A 19,447-nucleotide genomic window follows, 5' to 3' on the forward strand; every position below is an offset into this window, starting at 1 on the left:
TAAATCCTCAAAATGTTTTTTGGACTACGTATTTATGTATTTTTAAAAGCATTTTAGGGTATGATGGATTATAAACTTTGATATCAACAAAGATATTGTAGCTCTGTTGGCGCAGGTATATGAGAGGCCTCCAAGTGATTCCTTGTTGCTTGCTCTCTTGTTGCTGCCTGTGCGCTGTGGCTGTAAAGTGCTCCTGCTGGGGTTTGCTATAGATAGTTGCATTGCACAGGTGTACAGTGAAATGGGGTGGAAAATTGTGCTGCTTGACCTTAGTGAAGAGCAAAACCAAATGTGTTGTCTACCTTTGTACAGCAATAAAGGTTTACGGTTGGGTTAGTGAGCAGCTTTTTTAAACCATAAATTACAGTTTCTACAAGTGTTTGATAAAAGACTCTTTTGCTCTTGCAGATTTCATAATGCATATGTGCATAGGATCACTTTTAGAAAATTACAAGTATTTAAAGCTTTGGTTTTTAGTAATAATTTATTTCTACAGATGGAAACAGTTAATGTTAAGAAAGAGGAAGAATGCTTTAGAATTCTAGGTGTGTTATACATTTAAGTGATTCTAAGTATCATGGCACTGTTTGTTTTTAATAGAATGCTAATCTGATTTAACCTTTCTAAGCTACGTGACACCATCATTATTGTGAATAAAAAGCCATAGTTCCCTGTAGACTAATAAAAACCTATGTTCCTAGGTAATTGTGTTCCCAGATAATGTTTCAAGTTCACATTATTTCTGCTTGTGTCAATTTACTTGTTCATTTTATTGAAAAGAATTATGTTTCTCACAAGGCAGCCTATTGTCCTGTCTAGCTGATGTTTTTTCCAGTGCATAGTATGGTCACAGGTGTGAGGGAGCAAAAGCTGTTAAGTAAGAGTACAATAAGTAGCATAGGGAATGCCCTTTAGCAGTTGATAGGAATATTAATAATTCACTGAGAAGTGGAAAAATTAAATTCTGTGGATTTCAGGATTGCTGAATCTTGACTTTTACGAGAAAAGCAACCATCTAAACACATGGTAAAGAAACCAAGAATTAAATTCATGCAAGAAAGCAATGCAGAATAAATGTCTATGGCATGCTGAGTGTTGTGATGGGCTGTGCTACTTTTGATCTGAGGAAAATCTTTTTTTTTCTTTTCTAAGGAGATTGAATATTTTGGAGGGAATTTGTTTATTTAATATGTTTGTTTGTTTTTCTAGATATTTTTAAATAATTATAATGCTTTTAGATATTAGCCACAATGAACATCTACAATTTAAGATTTCTGAAATCTGAAACCTGCCTATGGTGTCTTAAAAAGAGTGGTTCTTTCTTTAGCTGTGTATTTCAAATCCGCTTTCAAGAGAAATATCAATTCACTCCAGATTAAAAATTGTATTGCTAGTCTTACAATATACAGTTTTCTTTAGCATCAGCAGATAGAACAGATTTAAATTATCTGAATTTCTAATGTGTTTCCAGTTGTAACAAAAACCAATTACTTAGAAGAGCATCAGAGAAAAGAATGCTTGTTTGCTTTATGTGTCTTAAAATAATTAAAGTGAGGAGAAACACAGCCTGGATTTAGTAGAGGTAAAGGGAGTGTTCAAGCTACTTACTTTTTGCAAACAGATTTAATAGTTTAAAATCTTCCAAACCAATGCACATAAGTGTGGAATCCTATTTATAGGATTTGTTTTCCATACTTTCTGTGTGCTGTTAAATTCTGATACTTATCAGTGTGCTATTTATGTTTTATGTTGAATCTATTGGGTCTGCTTGATTGTACACTCTTGTGGAATATGTGTTGTCCAAATCTATGATGGTAAATGCACGATGTGCTAAAATATTTGGTAGCAATGCTTAAGGCTACTTACAATATGGAAGAACAAAGAAATACCAAATATGTCTATACAAAACATATACCTCCAGTATGTTCTTTTGGAGATAATGGCAGCTGTATTTCTAAATGTTAGATCTATACAGTAACACTTTTTGTCTTAAAAAATAATAGTCTTCATCATCACTAAGAAATAGTTGAGGATTCATAGGTGGGTAAATCAGCATTTCAGTTTATGTTTTAAAGCATTGTAGCCACAAAATTAAATCCACTAAAACTGGACTGAAGTTTGTGTTAACTGGAATTCTGTATGTTGTGTCCCCCTAGGAGGAACAGGCTGCTAAAATCAAAGCAGAGAAGATTAGGGTTGCATTAGAGAAGATTAAAGAGGCACAAGTGAAAAAGGTAAGTTATTTATACTGGTTTATAAGATCTTTATTTTATGCTTATTCCCCTGGAAAATGCAGGCAAAATTCTTTTCATTTGTGTCTATCACCCTTAAGTTGCCCTAAATAAAATAGGAACACTGTGGTGTTCTCATCTTGAGTGATAATGTACTTTCTTATCTAGACTGGACCTAATCAAGAAAATCCTGGAATATAGAATAACATTATGTTTTTCTTAAATAATAGCTTATTTTGCAGCTAGTGCACATTGAGAAGACTTTGCCAACTTCTACCCAGAGCTGAAATGAAGGTCCAGCCTCCTGAGATTGTATATTAAGCAGTCACACGTTTAAAATTTGGGTCTGTTTTCTTTACAGACCCCTTCCCTTTATGCATAGCAGGATTTTCCAGTGATAAATGGAATACAAGCATTCCAGGCTACAGATAGGGGTTACCAAATAGAGAAAGTCTGCTGACATTACTTAATGCACTATCAAACAATATAAAGCGCTCCTTTGAAATTTACCATTCTTATTTTATGTTTGGAGTTTTTCAGTAGATTAAAATGCCTTTTTACATTTAGTGTTTTTATATCAAAAGCTGAAAAAGTGTCCTGGCTGGAAGATGGGAATTAACAAGCCAACCGGTGTATTACAACCAGCAGGTTTTAACTTTTCCAGCTAAACAAGGGGTAAAAAAGGAAGCATAACGATTGGCAAGAAGAATCTATTGTCTTAAGTTTTTTGATAGGTTAAAAAAAATGGCCATTGTGTTTTAAAAGCAGATTTCTTTCACACTAATGCTTCATACTCCCCAGAAAAAGAAGATTTAGTATAGTTATATTGTTTACATAATCAGCATTTTTAGAAATATGGAGGAAGCGGGCAGAAAGCTTGAATTGCAAATCTGAAAAATTCTGATTCTGTATAAGGTTGTGCAGAACTTTATATCTATGTTTGTTCCACCTAGATACGTGAGAAAAATTGTCACAAAGACAATTTATTAATCAGAACGGGACACTTTGGCGGGAGGGATTTTTTTTCCTCCTTAACACACGACTAAAGCACATTGTCACTGTATTGGGAAGACCTTTGTATTTACTCTTTTATACTGAAGGAGAGCCGTGTCTTGTTAAGTGTTCATGATACAAGTATCTAACCATCATTTATGGCTTTTTACATTTTGAGGGAGTGTTTTGGTTGAACTTAGTATTTTATGCTATTTTAAGAAAACCTTAGAAAAAGAAACAAGATCTTTAAAAACATGTTTTTATTTGAAATGTGGGAAATGAATCCTTCTTGTTTTCCTAATTTTCTGCTTTATAGTTGGTGATCAGAGTCCATATGTCTGATGACAGCTCAAAAACAATGATGGTGGATGAGAGACAGACAGTGAGACAAGTATTGGACAATCTGATGGACAAATCACATTGTGGTTACAGTTTAGACTGGTCATTGGTGGAAACCATCTCTGAATTGCAAATGGGTAAGTAATAATTATAAACATTTATAATTCTTAACTATTGATGTAACACCTGTCTATATCTGTGTCCTCAGAATGATTTAAATTCTTGTATTCATAATGTTCATCATCCTGTTCATTCATGTAGTAAAAGTTCATTCATGTAGTAGAGCTCATGAAAGAAATTGTTTCAGAATGATCTGGAAATGTTTTCTTCTTTCATATTAAAAGCATGTCTAAATTCTAAGGTGTAATATAGGTATTTTACTACTGTCTAGTCACTAAGCCTCTTGGTTTTCATGTGTTCCCCACAGAAGGAGGTAAGGGTTAAAAAACTTAGCGTGCATCTTCCTCTTTGTAAACAGTATTTTGTACTGATCCTAATAACTCTCATTACAAAAAGCTGTCTAAATTTTTTTTTCTGTTAAATATTTTAATGCAATTAGCAATATGGCTCTAAGGGCAGTTAAAGCTCCTTTGCGCTGCATTTCACGTACCACAATGTAAGTTGTTCATTTAGCCAAAAGATATAGCATCTGAATGGAAGAGCAGGGGAAAAATGATAGAAAAACGGTATTATTAATCTCCATTATCAGAGAAGAATTATATCAGAGAGCTGTTAAGCACCTTACCTGCTGACTAAAGAAAAGCCCAGAACTGAAGCCATATTTCTGGATTTCAAATTTAAATACAAATTAATATTTCCTCTCTCTTTTGGTAAAACGCTTTCTATTTCAGGCTGTGTAGCATGTTAACTTTGCTTATTGTTAGACAAAAAAGGCTGTTGTAGGGTGACAAGGTATCCTTTGAATCTTCTACCTTTCATATGAAAAATAACATCTTACTAGGCTCAAAACCTTAACATTTCAATAAATGAAATCTTAAAAGTTGCCTGATTTTGAAGCCAGAAAGAATTTGCACAAATTCTGTGTAAATCCAAATTAGGTATATAAAAATCAAAGGTGTAATTCTGTAACATTTTACCAATGAGAATAATACGAATAAATAACCTTATTAGTTCTGCAATAGTTTTATGTTTCTATCACTGAAAAATCTCTGTATGTGTATGTAGCAGGATCCTGAACTCAAGGCTCAGCCAGGGGTCTTTCCCATCCTAGATTTGCTTTTGTAAGACACTTGCATTCACTGTACAGCCTGGAAAGAATAAAGGAAAAAAATACTGGAAAAAATATTTTCAACTTTTGTTAGAAACAAAGAGCTAGGCTGCAGACAGAAAGATAAACTTATGTTTATCCAAATTAACAGTGTGACTAAATTAAGATTATTTTGACATGAAACCAGGGTTAACAAATCTCTCTTGTTGGTATACTTGCAAGTACACGCATACCCTATTGTATGGGCTCAGTGACATACTGGGAATGACAGAATTTGACTGCTGTATTGAAAGAGTTTCAAGCTAAAGAACAACATCTGTTATAATTACAGAATTTTAAATTCAGATTACAACATGTTAACCCCAAGAGAGAAGCAAGAAGGTAGAATTCTGTTTCCTCTTTCGTTTTTCAGTTTGGCTATCCTTGATCCTTGGTAGGGTAACTGTTAAGTAGTTTTTCATAGATTTCACATATGTGGTTTTTTGAAAGACAGTCCAAAATGCAGCCTGTTTGATTCATGTATTTTATACTGGAACTTGAAAAACAGATGAAAGAATGATTACAACAAAGCCCTCCCCCAATGTACTATTGTGTATTGTATTGTGTTATTTTGCCAGTGGTTCATCTTTTGAAACATTATTTTCTGGCAATGCCTATGTAAGAGGAAGGAATTCCTTTATTATAATGTTTTCCTTTACCGAGCCACAGAAGACCTATGTACCTTCACAGTGTATTTTACCATGTTGTCTTGTCAGTTGATTGCTCATTAATTGCGCAGTTCAAAAAAATGCAATGAAAACTTTAAGCTAACAAACTGCGGAGAAAGACATGAGGCCTGTGGAGTTCCTGATTGTCTCTGCATTTTATGTGGTCTGCTTCAAATGTGTGTGGTTAACTAGTTTTTGAGGAGTCTGGTTTAGGTACATGTACTTGAACTAGAAGGCCAGCTGTTACTCTCTAATGGTTTAACCAGGAGCTTTAGATGTACTTTCAGAAGAACTCAGTGATACTATTTCGAGAATGCAGAATGAAATGCTTTGCCCCATTTTACCCTGCAAGTTTGTAACAGAAACAACTGTGGAAGGTTTCTTTTGGTTGGGACAAAGGTTGTTTTCATTTTTTAGTTAGAGCAGAGTAGTCTATGAAGTATCTGTGAGTTGCAATGTTTTAATTTTAGAGAGTATGTTTAATAGTAGGAACGTTGCATTATATGCAGTTTTACGTACTATGGGTATGTATACACTCAGTGAATAAGTTGGTTTGTGTTTTGATTTCAGTTATTGTTCTTCTTGTAATAACAGTTGATATGTTTTGAAAGCTATCCAGTTTCACTAATGAGGCTGCAGTGAGATTTAAGCTTTTGTATCACAGTCCTCGGGTTTTTTTTGTTTTGTTCTTCTGTTAGGTAACACCTTTTTTACTTTCTTGGAAGACAGTATTGCTGTGTTGCTGATAGAGCTTAATGGAAGTCGTGAGTTGTAACTTGAAATCTTCTTACTTAGGTCTCAGTGCGATCTTTCTAATGTTGTGTTGTCATCTCAAACCTTAATTCATTCTCTACAGATGACATTTTGTTGCATTCACGCTGCTTAGTATTCTTAATTACCAAAGACATTGAGATGTCATCTGTCATCTCAGTCTTCATTAGTGATAGCTCCTAGGTCTGGATGTGATCAGTGCCATATATACCCTTTGTAAAAATGTGGTGTAATTGATTTTGTGGAAAAAAAACATGTTCGGCTTTCACTGAAAGGTCAAGCACGTGACAAAAGATTCTGAAGGAAATAATTTGCTGAAATGCCACTGTGTGGCCTATGTGAAGAGGGAACAAATGGCAGAAAGCAAGGTTCTACTTTAGGGTCTTTAAAAGGAGGAGAAAGTTGGTGTAGTGGTTTCCCAAAGATGTATTTTTCCTTATTTATTTTAAAATAAGGGTTTTCAGATATTTCTGTACTATTTCAGTAAGTTTTCCTCTTTTTTTCTTCCTCTCTTCTCTTTTGCCTATTTTCAGTATCTTGTACTAGTGATAACTATTTCAACAGAGAGTCAAAGCTCAGAGTTCTCAGAAGCCATTGTTGATACATCATTTATTCAGCAAGATAGATTGTAAGAAATAGACAGTGTCAGTTTTCAGACTTCTACAATACTCCCACTAACCATGGGTATTCTGCATTTGGGAAGCATTTTGTTTTCCCTCTGATCATTGTCTATTACTCTTTTTGTTCCTTCATGAGTGAAATGGTGATTGGGGATGTAGAAACAAATTTTGTGCTGAAAAAGCTGCCTAAAGAATTCCTCCAGGGATTGTGTGGACCAGAGTACATATAAGTATTTCTTATTTGTACTCATAACATTTGAAATGTCATTATTTGAGTCTGTTGTGTTCATGTGGGATGGTAGGCTTTGTCAGGTAAAAAAAAAAAATAGAAAAACACTTCACGTATTGGTGGAAGTATAAGCCTGAAAAGACAGAAGTGAGTGTTGAGTGAGTGTATGTGTAAAATTAAACCAGGTGTGTCTGAAAGTTGACTGAGTTATTTTAGTTTCTTAGGGTAAACTTCTTCCTCATTTTAGTAGACCTTGAACTATTTTCTCTATGTATATGCCTTGTCTCCCAGATATGACTACAGAGTAGTTTCTATCACAAAATGTGACAGGTTCAAATGTATTTGCTCTCTTGTTATTGCTGCAGAAAGGATCTTTGAAGATCATGAAAATTTAGTTGAAAATCTTCTGAACTGGACAAGAGATAGTCAAAACAAACTAATGTTTGTGGAACGTATAGAGAAATATGCACTTTTCAAGAATCCCCAGGTAAGACTGAGATTCATGTTGAATGCACGTGTGCATGCATGCGTGCATGCCTGATCGCAGTTTCCTACTTTTTTTGGTAGCATTCATTTCCATACTTTCATTTTGATACTTGTGTATGTATTAAAATGCCAGGCAACTTTACATTTCGGCACCATGTATAATCCACATTGTGGTTGGCATAAAATCCAAGTCCCTAGCAGAAAACCATAGGCTGAAGCAACCTGTTTGCTAATGTGTTTGTGGGTAATTTTAATGGAGATGAATGCAAGCGATTTCATGGCATTTACAACAACACTTAGTGCTGGTCAAATATGTAAATATGCAAGAAAGGTGTTGACAGATATTACTAATAGTACTGCCTCTCCACTGTGTATTCTTACGTTGCTGGCAAGAAGGGGAAGAGAAAATCTAAGAGAATAGCTACTTCATGGTCAAATGGCAAGTGAAGAGAAGAGCGCTCCCTGTGGAAGCTGAGACCTGCCTCTATTCAGCTGTTTCCTGTTCCCTGACTAGGAAACTGAAGGCCCCTCTTCTCCCTCAAATGATCTCAAATGCCTCTCTCCTCTCAAATCGTAGCTACAGGTTTGATATCTGGCAGCAGTTCAGAATTGTAAGGGAGTGGAGGAAAAGATACAGAAAAGCAGAAGGTGGCTCTTTGAAGAATTTGAATTGAAAAAAACTGGGTATAATATCACTTGATCTCTTGCTTAACTCTTACCTAATGTATTCCGTTTTGGGGTCATAGATTATTTGTATATCTGTATGGCATCTATGTGGTAATTTCTTGGATTTAAACTGAATATCAGTTTTGCATGCTCATCCTTTGGGACACCATCAGTGTACTTGGGGTTTTTTTTTAGTTTTTTTTTAAAGCAAGTATTTAAACCAAGTGCTTTGTGATGAAGCAGCAAACCTCTAAATTCTTTTTAAAAGCGTGTAGTTGATATGTTTACTATCAGTACATATGGTGGGCACTGTCAACAAGAATGAGGTACCAGCATAAACCCAGTATTTCTCCTTGGTTTAAAATACGGACCTGGTTAAACTTTGTGAATATTGGTTTTTTTCCAGCATAAGAACTAGTGGTTAGGAAGAGGAAGATTTTCGTTGTCGCAGTCCTTTCCAAGCTGAAGGAGAGTACAAAACTTCCTATTAAATAAGATACAGTACCTATGTGTAGTTAGGTTCCTTTTAAGAAGACAAGGAGTATTTAGTAATTCTTCATGAAAATAAATATTTTTATTCAGCAAAACTGTCAGGGCAAGGTGGAAAGAAGTACATTGTTTCTGTATGTGCTTCTTTGAACACATAAGTAATGGGAGTAAGTAACAGGTTTAAAGATCTCTGTTTTTCTTAGTATTTTTATTGTGGGATTTTCAAGTTCATAGTATTTTTATTTCTGAATGCATTGTACCAGGCAGTTGTTTGTTTTGTGGAAAGCCAGGACAATGTTGTTGTGAGGCTGTTACATAGGATTTAAGAGAATGGACTGATTGGTATTTCTGGACAAGGTGGTTATAACTTAGTTCCATGTATTATTTAGCAGTCTGACAGATAGTTTCAATTGGACTACAAAGTTGTGTTCAATTAATGTATTGTTCTTAGGTAATAGCTGGGGTTTTTTTCTTACGGCTACAGAAAGGTAAATAAGAAATGTTGCTCAGCTTGATTTCAGAATGCCTATAGAAATATTAAGTTTTCTCTTGTTACAGAACTATCTTCTAGGGAAGAAAGAAACCTCTGAGATGGCAGACAGAAATAAAGAGGTGCTGCTAGAGGTAAGACTGCCAAAACAAAAAGGGCATAGTGGTCATTCCAGAGCTGGAAGCTAAACTCTAAAAGGTTGTGGTGATTGAAATTGGTGGATGGAGCTGAATGTAATTCTGGAACAACTGTGAATGGAATGTGTTACATTTGAGATAAATGGCTATTTTAATGTTACACTGTTACAATCAGTTAATAAAAATGTGTCTTTATTTTGTTTAATAAATAAAATACCATGCACAGTGATAATCAAAATGAGGTTATCTGTAACTATGGCTAAAACCAGTCGATACTTGTAGAACTGTCACCTGGGTTTTTTTTGACCTGTGGTGGTAGAGATCTTTTTACTAGTACTCTCCAAATTGTTATTCTCTACAAAATTCTGTAGCATTGGTTCAGTTAAAAATTGTTTCAATTCCATTTTAAAATAAACAACCAAATATTAAATTTAAAAAATGAGTGACAGAGAAGGAAGTCAATTAACATCGAACATGTTAAATAGAACTAAGGACAACAAAAAAAAATATGACATTTTTATAGAGACATACCCATGCTGAAGTGTCATAGCTTCCACTTGATTTCCAGAATAATAATTATGATTTCAGTAGTTACACAAAAGTAAATATTTGGGGTAATTAATTTTGGATTATATTTAATACAATTTCACTTTTAAGTACCATATGCATGCTCTTAGTATATTATTAATATGGGTTTTAATAAGTGGTCATGTGAATACTGTGGATCAAAAAGGTGCTTGAAGCCACGACATGCAGAGGGTTGTAATTCTACCTAATTCTTTCTGTCTTCTAGGATTACTTATAAATCTCTGTGCTGCATATGAATCTGGACTGTATTTAAAGTGTTTGTTTTCCTCTGTTAGCTCTTTATAAATAGAACCTTAACAGAAGTTGTAGTGTTGACAGTTAGTAGCCACAAAGTACTCATGGAATGAATTATAGCTGTATCTGATGGATATGGAATTAGGTTTTGTGTATACTTAGACTTATGAGGCTATATGTATAAGGCGACCTCGTGACTTTAAAGCCAGTAAAGCTGTTGGGGCATCTATTACTGATAAGCAGTGGTTAGAAAATCTTTATAGTAGCTGCTAATATTTTTGTTGTTATTCTTGTGCTGAGAAGATGCTAAGGTCCCCTATTGTGTTTGTCTGAATTACCTTATAGCTTCTACAATGAATCTCTAATTCATATCACTGCGTGAAAAAAAAAGCTGTCCCAGTTTTGTGTGCATTCCTTAGATAAAGAATTTCAGGATTTCAGTCATTAAAAACAAACCACTGCATGCTTATGTTCTGTCTGTTTCTCTTCCCAAACCACTGTGTTTATCGGCAGGAATGTTTCTGTGGAAGTTCTGTAACCGTGCCAGAGATTGAGGGAGTTTTGTGGCTGAAAGAGGATGGTAAGAAGTCTTGGAAGAAACGTTACTTTCTTCTTCGAGCTTCTGGAATCTACTATGTCCCTAAAGGGAAGGCAAAGGTATGCTGTTTTAAAGCAATTTCCCTGAATTGTTTATTGCTGCTGAACTATGCACACAAGAGTCAGCCTTAAATTTTGGCTTAGCTGTGGCTTGCCTAGTGCTGCATCCCTTAATTAAAAGTGCAGCTTTTTCATGGAAATATTGTGTAAATTACTGTGGTAGCACTTGATCTGAAGGGTGTAACCCCAAATTTAAAAATACAAGATGACATGGGTCTGCTTTTTGAGTGAGCTTGGGATTAGGTATTCAGAAACACTTGAGGAAAAATGATTGGTGGAGTTAAGAGGCTGTCTTTTCTCAAGCAGAATTCAGATGAAGGACCAAATTGCACCGCAAGTGCCAATCATAAAATATCAGACCAACTCCACAATCAGTCTGCATAATTTCATTGGTTTTAGTTAGCTCATACAAATGGGATTCTTTTCGGACCAATTTGTGCTACGTTTTTGAAACTGGTAATTATAATACCATTTCTTCATTGCCACTTACTGCTGTTCTTGTGTATCAATAATGAAAAATAAATAGAAAGCTGCTACAAATGTATTGTAGCTTCACGGCTGAACTACTGTGAGTTCAAGTTGTCCAGGGATCCATCAGTCTTGACAGCATCAACTGATCCCCAGTAGAGGAAGTCCACTTCCCACACAGCTGGCAATGAAGAGGAAATGTCTGTCAGTGCACCAGCTCCCTTTAGAGCTGAATACATCTCAGATGTTCTTTCCACAGCCTTTTGCTTTGTTAAAACAATCTATACACAGGATAGCCTGTTGAAATTCTGTGCCCTACAGTCACTGCCAAACATCATTAGAATTTTACTCACAGTCACACTGGAATTTGGGCACCTTGATTATTACCAAGGTGAAATGTAACCAACAGCTGTTAAAGAGTTCCCAGTCAGCCAATCCTATTTACTTTTTCCTGATACCAACTCTGAATAAAAATTAGTAGTCTGGTGTAAAAATGTTGTCAAAAGGCAAAATGCAGACAAAACACAAAAACCCAGACTGAATTTGAAGAGGATATCTGGTTAAAAATGAATGTCTGATGCAAGAGTTTATGCATGGCTGTATCTCCTTCTTGTATTGGTAGTTTTCGAATCAGACGGAAACTAATATTTGACCTTAACTAGATCTTATATTAGTATTGGATCTTAACACTAGACTGATTTTATCAGTGCGTGTGACTTTCTTATAAAGATATTTTGTAAATGATTATTTTTGTATTTAATAGGTCTCACGGGATCTCGTGTGCTTTCTACAGCTAGATCATGTCAGTGTTTACTATGGACAGGACTATCGGAACAAATACAAAGCACCCACAGACTATTGTTTAGTGCTAAAGGTAAGTTGTTAATTGTTTTGAAAATTCTCATACTGAAAAGAGCAAGTAAAAAGCTTGAAACATTTCCACACTATTCTTAGTCCCTTATAATAACTACACTTTCTAATTGTGAGCAAGAGCTGATTAACACAATATTAATCTTGGGAGAGATTATAATTTAGAATACACTCCCTATAGTAATGTAACAATTGGAAAACTATGCCTGTCAGTTTTCATGGTGAATCTCTAAATTATCTTCAATCTGCACATGAGAAATCTAAATTGCCATAAGTTACAGTGACAATGAGAAAGCTATGTTGTCGTGGTTTAACCCCAGCCGGCAACTAAGCACCATGCAGCCACTTGCTCGCTCTCCCATGGCAGGATAGGGGAGAGAGTTGGAAGAGTAGAAGTGAGAAAACTCATGGGTTGAGATAAAGACAGTTTACTAGGTAAAGCAAAAGCCACACACGCAAGCAAAGCAAAACAAGGAATTTGTTCACTACTTCCCATCAGCGGGAAGATGTTCACCCATCTCCAGGAAAGCAGGACTCCATCACGTGTAATGGTTACTTGGGAAGACAAACACCATAACTCTGATCGTCCCCCCCTTCCTTCTTTCCCCAGGTTGATATGCTGAGCATGACGTCTTATGGTATGGGAGATCCCTTTGGTCAGCCGGGGTCAGCTGTCCCAGCTGGGTCCCCTCCCAACTTCTTGTGCACCCCCAGCCTACTCACTGGTGGGGTGGGATGAGAAGCAGAAAAGGCCTTGACCCTGTGTAAGCACTGCTCAGCAATAATGAGAACATCCCTGAATTACCAACACTGTTTTCAGCACAAATCCAAAACATAACCCCATACCAGCTACTATGAAGAAAATTAACTATCCCAGCCAAACCCAGCACATGTGTTTAACTACATTTTCTGTGGAGTTGTAATGAGCCTCCTTGACAGAAATACAGTAAAAAAAAAAAAAAAAAAAAGAGAAACTGCCATACAGGGACTAGTGTAGAGGGAAGAAATGGCTATGAATCACTTTCTTCCCCATCAAGGTGACAGATTTCATCCACCTGCCAGAAGTTCTGTGTGGATTGCGTGGTTGGAGAAGGAAAAAAGATCACAGAGAGCAGCAGCAGAATGGCTTTACTGGACTCATCTAGCTCACTAGGTTTCTCTTTCCTTATAAGCTGCTTAGGGAAAAATTAGAAATACAGGACAGTCTTGCAGAGATACTTCCACAGAATACTTTGTCAGCCTTTAGAAATTTAGGGAGCCAGGAGGTGGATCTTGGCTGTTTAATAGCCCTATGTGCGTTCTTACTCTTTAAATATGCCCTGTCTCTGGGATTCTAAGAAACTTTTAGAATGCTGCAGCAGTTGGGTTTACCTTGTACGCTCTTTTACTTGTTCTGAACTATCAGTTGCTTTCCATTTCATTTTCCTTTAGTTCTTGTATAGGAAGTGAACAGTTAGTGAACAATTGTTGCCTGTTCTCCATGGTCCTCATGACTTTGTAAACACTTTCATATTGCCCTGAATTGTCTTAGTTCCAGACTGATGAATAGCAGTCTGTTTAATTGTTCACCGTACTCTAAAACATAACACTAAACTCTTTTTTTCCATTTGGCAGCTCTGTACCTTACAACAGTTCAGGTTCAGTGAGATAATAGCCCTTGAAATGCTAACTTCAGGGAGTTGCCGTCTTCTCAGAGCATAGGTCCAGAGTTGTGCAGAAATTGGTATTAGAGAGTCAAGTCTACCCATATTGCCCAACCTGAGGGAAAGGGAATGCTCTAAAGGAAAAAACTTCTGAGTATAAAGGACAGGTAGAAAGAACAAGTAGGAAAAAATGTTATGAAAGCAGTGACCTGAGATGAATAACTTGAGTACTTCAAGTTATTTTAAATTGCATTAACTCATCTCCCAGTCTCTCTTGACTCCCACACAGTGTTCAAAATGGTGTCAGTTCCTGTAAGATAGCTAGCTACAAAGCTATTTTAATACAGGTTTTCACAATATGTTCACAGCAATTAAAGTGTCTTCATGGATTTGAAAATGGTGCAAGTAACAAGAGATGATTATAGCTGCACCTACAGTTTTCCTGTGACCTCTTACCTTCCCTGATGTGTAGCTCATGTGGTGTTGCATATGTCAGGACATTAGAATGTTTTATGTGCCTGGAGTGTGTGGCTGCCTGTCCACTGTGTGAAAAAATTATTTCATCTTCCAATAGACAGGGCAACATGCATTTGGGCCCACTCAGAGGTAGATACTGAATATCAAATATGGGACATGATATTAAGGGAGAAAGCATACAGCTGAAACTGGAAATATTTTCCATGTTCTTATAGGTCATTGGCGCAGCTAATTGAATGCAATTAAAAGCAAAAATGTCAGTGTTTGTAGGTATTTGTAAATTCTTTGAAATAAATTGATTTATTCTGCTTACGTATCACTTTCTATCCACATCCACACAGGTTAATAGTGAGTTATTTTTTCAGACTTGTTGACCACACAGAGTAAACCAGACTAAGTCTTATCTAAGTAGATTTTTTTAAAAAGTGTTGCCATTTTGAGCATAAATGAGGACATGAAAATGTTAAAGTCAAATTTTAATGTGTCTAAATTGTCCCTTTATTTAAGTAAATTAATGGGGTAGAGTTAGTCAGGTAACTTAGACAAAGTGAAGCTATGTTTTCAGTGTGGAACTGATGAATCACCAAATTATTATATTAAGCAGGATTGAGTTCCACCTTTCTCAATTCTTAAAATGTTACATTGATGTTTTATATTAGTACCAATGTATAGAAGCCATACAGGTTGGGTTTTTTTAATAGAAACTCAGTTTTGTGCCACAAATATTCACTACGCTGGGAAATACCTGCAAAACATGAACATGTTTTTGGAGAGGTGAATGGCACATACAAACTGAAAGGACAATTCTCACTGAAGTGCAGAATGAATTTGTCTTTACATGTTTGCTTCCTTTGTTTATCTTGAACCTTACTGTGCAAGACAGGTGCTGTGCTATTGTTAAGTATAGCATTTGTATGCTAGTATATAATATTAGCTCCTTGGTCCTAAATGTTAGATTTCTGAGAGGTTCTTTTATTTATGTAAAACCAAATTTTTGAACAAGCCCAGGAGAAAGACGGTTTGTCAGTAAAGTAATTGTTTGCGCTTCTATAGGCTCTTCTTTGTTATACAACATGTATGTGAAAGAGGCTGGTAGTGAAAAATGAAAACAATTCTCTAATATCATAATGAAGTGAGTTATATATATTCTGTTTATGGAGATAAACATATTCATGTTCATTTTGAAATAATTATGTTTGGAAGACAACAGAAGAAAATATTCTGAAAAGAGATTAAAAGTTTTTGATACATGTTTCAGACAGTCCAGTAAAACTTAAATACCTATGGTCATCTAGCAAAACTCTGTGTCACTGAACTGTAAGCTACCAGAGGATATAAGAACTTGAGCATTCAGAGTTGCCCCAACAGCTGTGAGACATGGAACTTCTATAGCATGGACAGGAAGCAACTGAATAATCCATCCAGAATGATTTCTACTGTCTGATTTTTGAAAAATACACATTTCCTTCTTGACTGTTGAATTGATAAATACAGCACCTTTTCTTTTTTATACATGCATGGGGGAGCAGCAAATATTTTAGATGATAGCCCTGTATCAGTAGGGTGGAGGACCTTGAAGGCTCTATAAGCTGACAATGGAATTGTACTGTTAAGCATGTTGTTTGTGGAGCATCTCACTCAAGCCATACAAAAGCAGAGAAGACCAGTGTGTTTGTTTTCCTCTGGTTTGTTTTGGTGTGAGAGGAAGGTGAAATATCAGTTGTCTCCCTCAGGTGGTGAGTTAGTCCATAGAGCAGTGAAAGGAGACAACTCTTTATGCCTTGGCAGTCTCTTGCTTGTGTTCAGGAAAGGTTTTTACAAGCTGACACTGTTCTGACCACTTGGCTTGAGAGTATAAAGATTTCTAAAAAGCTTTACGGGTGTAGAAGACTCTGTTGGTAGAAGGTACAGCACCAAAATACTGAAAGATTCACCCTTTCTTAGTGTTTCAAACCTGAAATCAGTGCACGCCGGACACACTGCCAATCTGCATGTGAAGCAATCCCCACTACCACCTCCTGAAGTACTCTCAAACATTTTAAAGTGAGCTCAGATACAGACTATTATTAAAGAGCTTCCAGCATTAAGTTTGTCTGTATAGACCTCAACAGATAAATAGCTTTCCTTGCACTCCTAGCTATTAAAGTATTGATGAGGATTAACAATTTTTCTGCAGCATCCTCAGATCCAGAAGAAATCCCAGTATATCAAGTATCTTTGCTGTGATGATGTAAGAACTCTACACCAATGGATCAATGGCATCCGCATTGCTAAGGTAACCTCCTCTAGGCAGCCTTGCACTGTTGTTGTCATGAGTGGTTGTCATTATCTGTTTGAAACCATTTATAGTTACTTAGCAAAATACATGCTAAATCTAACTTCCCTCTGTTTAACTATTTTGAATGTGAACTGTACGATCTTCTTACATATCTAATTCCCTAGCAAAATTGTTAGGCTTTGTTGTTACCATAATTCAGTAATTGTGCCCTTTTTTCTTGTTTCTGCTGCACCTCTGTCACACAACGAAGTTCTAACTGACCTCATGGCTAGATTTTAGCCAGCTCCCTTACAGATTTTAAAAAGCAGGCTTATGGGAAAAGAGAATTGAGAAAACAGAATTGTTTTCTAAGATCCCCAGGTTGGCTTAGTTCACTCATTGGCCCATTTCTTGCTTGACACTATCTCTTCTAGCATAAATGAACTCTTTTTCTTTCTTTCAGCAATTCACTAATAAAAAAATAATGTTGCTTGAGCTCCTTAACAAAGAGCCTGTTGTTCCTCTCTGGGGGGAAAAAAAGGTGAAACAGAGAAGCCAGTGGTGGAGCTCAACAGTCCTAAAAGGGTACACAGCCTATACAATTGTTAAATTTGTTTGTCATTTTGCTTAGTATGGGAAGCAACTGTACATGAATTATCAGGAAGCATTGAAGAGAACAGAATCGGCATATGACTGGACTTCCTTGTCTAGCTCCAGTATCAAGTCAGGCTCCAGCTCATCTAGTTTGCCAGGTAATAATGTGATCTGTCTCATAATAGAAAGATTTAATCACCTTTATTATCATCTGCTATCTGGAGACCTCAGGAGAGACTATTGCAGGAAATGGGACTGTTTCTCCAAAGTCTTTTATGCTATGATTAGTCCAAAACATAGACTTTGTTTAACATATATATAAAAAAAATATAAAAACCTATTTTATTATATTACTTGCAGGGGTGTGTGTATTTGGAACATACAGTACTTTCTTGTTCACCTCCAAAAAAGAATGTTTTTCTGGTACTGAGAGGAGGAAACTTCCTTTCAAATTCCTAATGCCTCTTCTCTTCACCTATTTGAAAAAAGAAATCAGATACATGTTTTAATGATGCATAGAGCATGTGTGTGTAGCTCTTAAACTGCTTTTGTTGACTGAAATATTTGAAATTGGAAAAAGAGAAATAGTCCCTGCCCAAAGGCAAAGATCCAAACAATCTCATTAGAGATGAACTTTGAAAACACTGTTTCTGTTCCTGTGTCAAACTGTGTGTGCCTGCAGTAATATGCTCCTGTTTATCTCTCAGCAGAACTGGGACTGGTTTTTTTGTAGCACAGAACAGTTTAAAAATTGATGAATGGTTTATATAGTCTCATTTCACTGTTCAGAGCTGACTGACACTTCGCCAGGTTATTCTGAACCCTCAGGGGCAAGTTCCGTTATTGAAAACAGGCTGTTGTGTGAAAGTGTTTTGTCCATTGCAGATACAGGTCAGGAAGTAATGCTACTGAATTGGAAAGGTTCAGAAAGTAGCCTGTGAGAATGAGCTAAGCAAATTCAGCCTAACTGGGAAGGCACCATGTTTCTTCAACTGTGTGGCACAGCTTGCCAGGCGTAGCAGTAAATTCTCAGTTACTGACAATTTCTCCATCCAAGCTGGGTGTTTTTCTGATGAAGTTTCTCTTCTTGCGGGGAGCTAAGCCACAGTCCACCAGCCATGCATGTTCTGCCAGAGCTGCAGTCCAGCCTGTGCCTAGATGCTCTTCTTCCCCAGGACAGCTTGAGACTACACAGAAAGCAGGTGCCAGGCTGGATGAATCGGTCTGGCAGTGGTTGCTGCTGTCTTTTCAAGATACCCTGTGGACCCAGAGCATTATCTGTGTTTGCTACTTGCAGGATGCGCATCATTCCTTCTCTTCCCTTGAATGGAGCAGTCAGAAGCAGACTACTGCCTCGGCTAGCATAGTCTGTCTGTCCTCAACCTATGTCCACTGTCTGTTTCTAAGGTTGTGTTGGGAAGGAGTGCTGGAGAGAGCAGGCTGCATGCATTGCATGAAATGGGGCTTTTCCCAAAGCGCAGGAGCTGTTGGGTGTTTCAGGACCTATACAATTGCAGTGTGTTTTTTACTTTGCGGCATATCTGACATGCTGTCATCTTTGTGGAGCTTCAGATTTGGTTCATAGCAGGGATCTGTTGCACTGTTTTGTTTGCCAGACAACAAGGGCCTGGATGTGAGCTAGAGCTTATACAGTAGTTAGGGGCAACAATGTCCTTTGGTGGGATAACATGTTTAACAAGTGCGACCCATAAATGTCACACAGTTGCATTATAAGCACACCAACTTTACTCTTACATTCAGAAACATATGCTAACTGTTTCTTAACTTTCTTCTAAACAGAATCTCAATCAAATCATTCTAATCAGTCTGACAGTGGAGTTTCTGACACACAGCCAGCTGGACATGTCCGTTCCCAAAGTATTGTCAGCTCCATGTTCTCCGAGGCCTGGAAACGAGGCACTCAACTGGAGGAATCCAGCAAGGTAACAAGAAGACTTTAGTTTGAGAACCAACGCCCAACAAAATGTACCAGACAGAGTGATACCTCTCCCACCTCTGTCTTGAGTGGGATTTTTTCTCTTTTTTACTCTGTTATTGACATACACTGCCATATAAGTGTTTATTCAGGAATCGCTTTTTCAGGGAATTCAGCCCTGGAACCTTCTGTTCTTCCTCTTATGTGTGTGCACAGAAGCCCTCTGTTCTTTGAAGGCATGATAAAGGCCTTCCCATAGAATCCTATAAACTAATGTTGAATAAAGACAAAATAAAACGATCAGCTGTTAACAAGTTGAATGAAATTCTTTCACTAA

At 36.7% G+C, this 19,447-nt stretch overlaps 1 protein-coding gene across 1 annotated transcript in view; it reads left to right on the top strand.

Annotated features, from left to right (window-relative positions):
- Positions 1–19,447, top strand: part of RAPH1 (Ras association (RalGDS/AF-6) and pleckstrin homology domains 1) — a 100,263-nt gene that overhangs the window by 68,274 nt on the left and 12,542 nt on the right. Inside the window, 9 exon segments of the mRNA XM_041124006.1 lie at positions 2,157–2,234; positions 3,541–3,700; positions 7,484–7,605; positions 9,318–9,383; positions 10,722–10,865; positions 12,097–12,207; positions 16,500–16,598; positions 17,212–17,332; positions 18,975–19,117. Of these exon segments, the coding sequence (XP_040979940.1) occupies positions 2,157–2,234; positions 3,541–3,700; positions 7,484–7,605; positions 9,318–9,383; positions 10,722–10,865; positions 12,097–12,207; positions 16,500–16,598; positions 17,212–17,332; positions 18,975–19,117 (1,044 nt within the window).

The sequence above is a fragment of the Aquila chrysaetos genome, chromosome 6, assembly GCF_900496995.4.
Source record: "Aquila chrysaetos chrysaetos chromosome 6, bAquChr1.4, whole genome shotgun sequence".
Lineage (NCBI taxonomy): Eukaryota > Metazoa > Chordata > Aves > Accipitriformes > Accipitridae > Aquila > Aquila chrysaetos.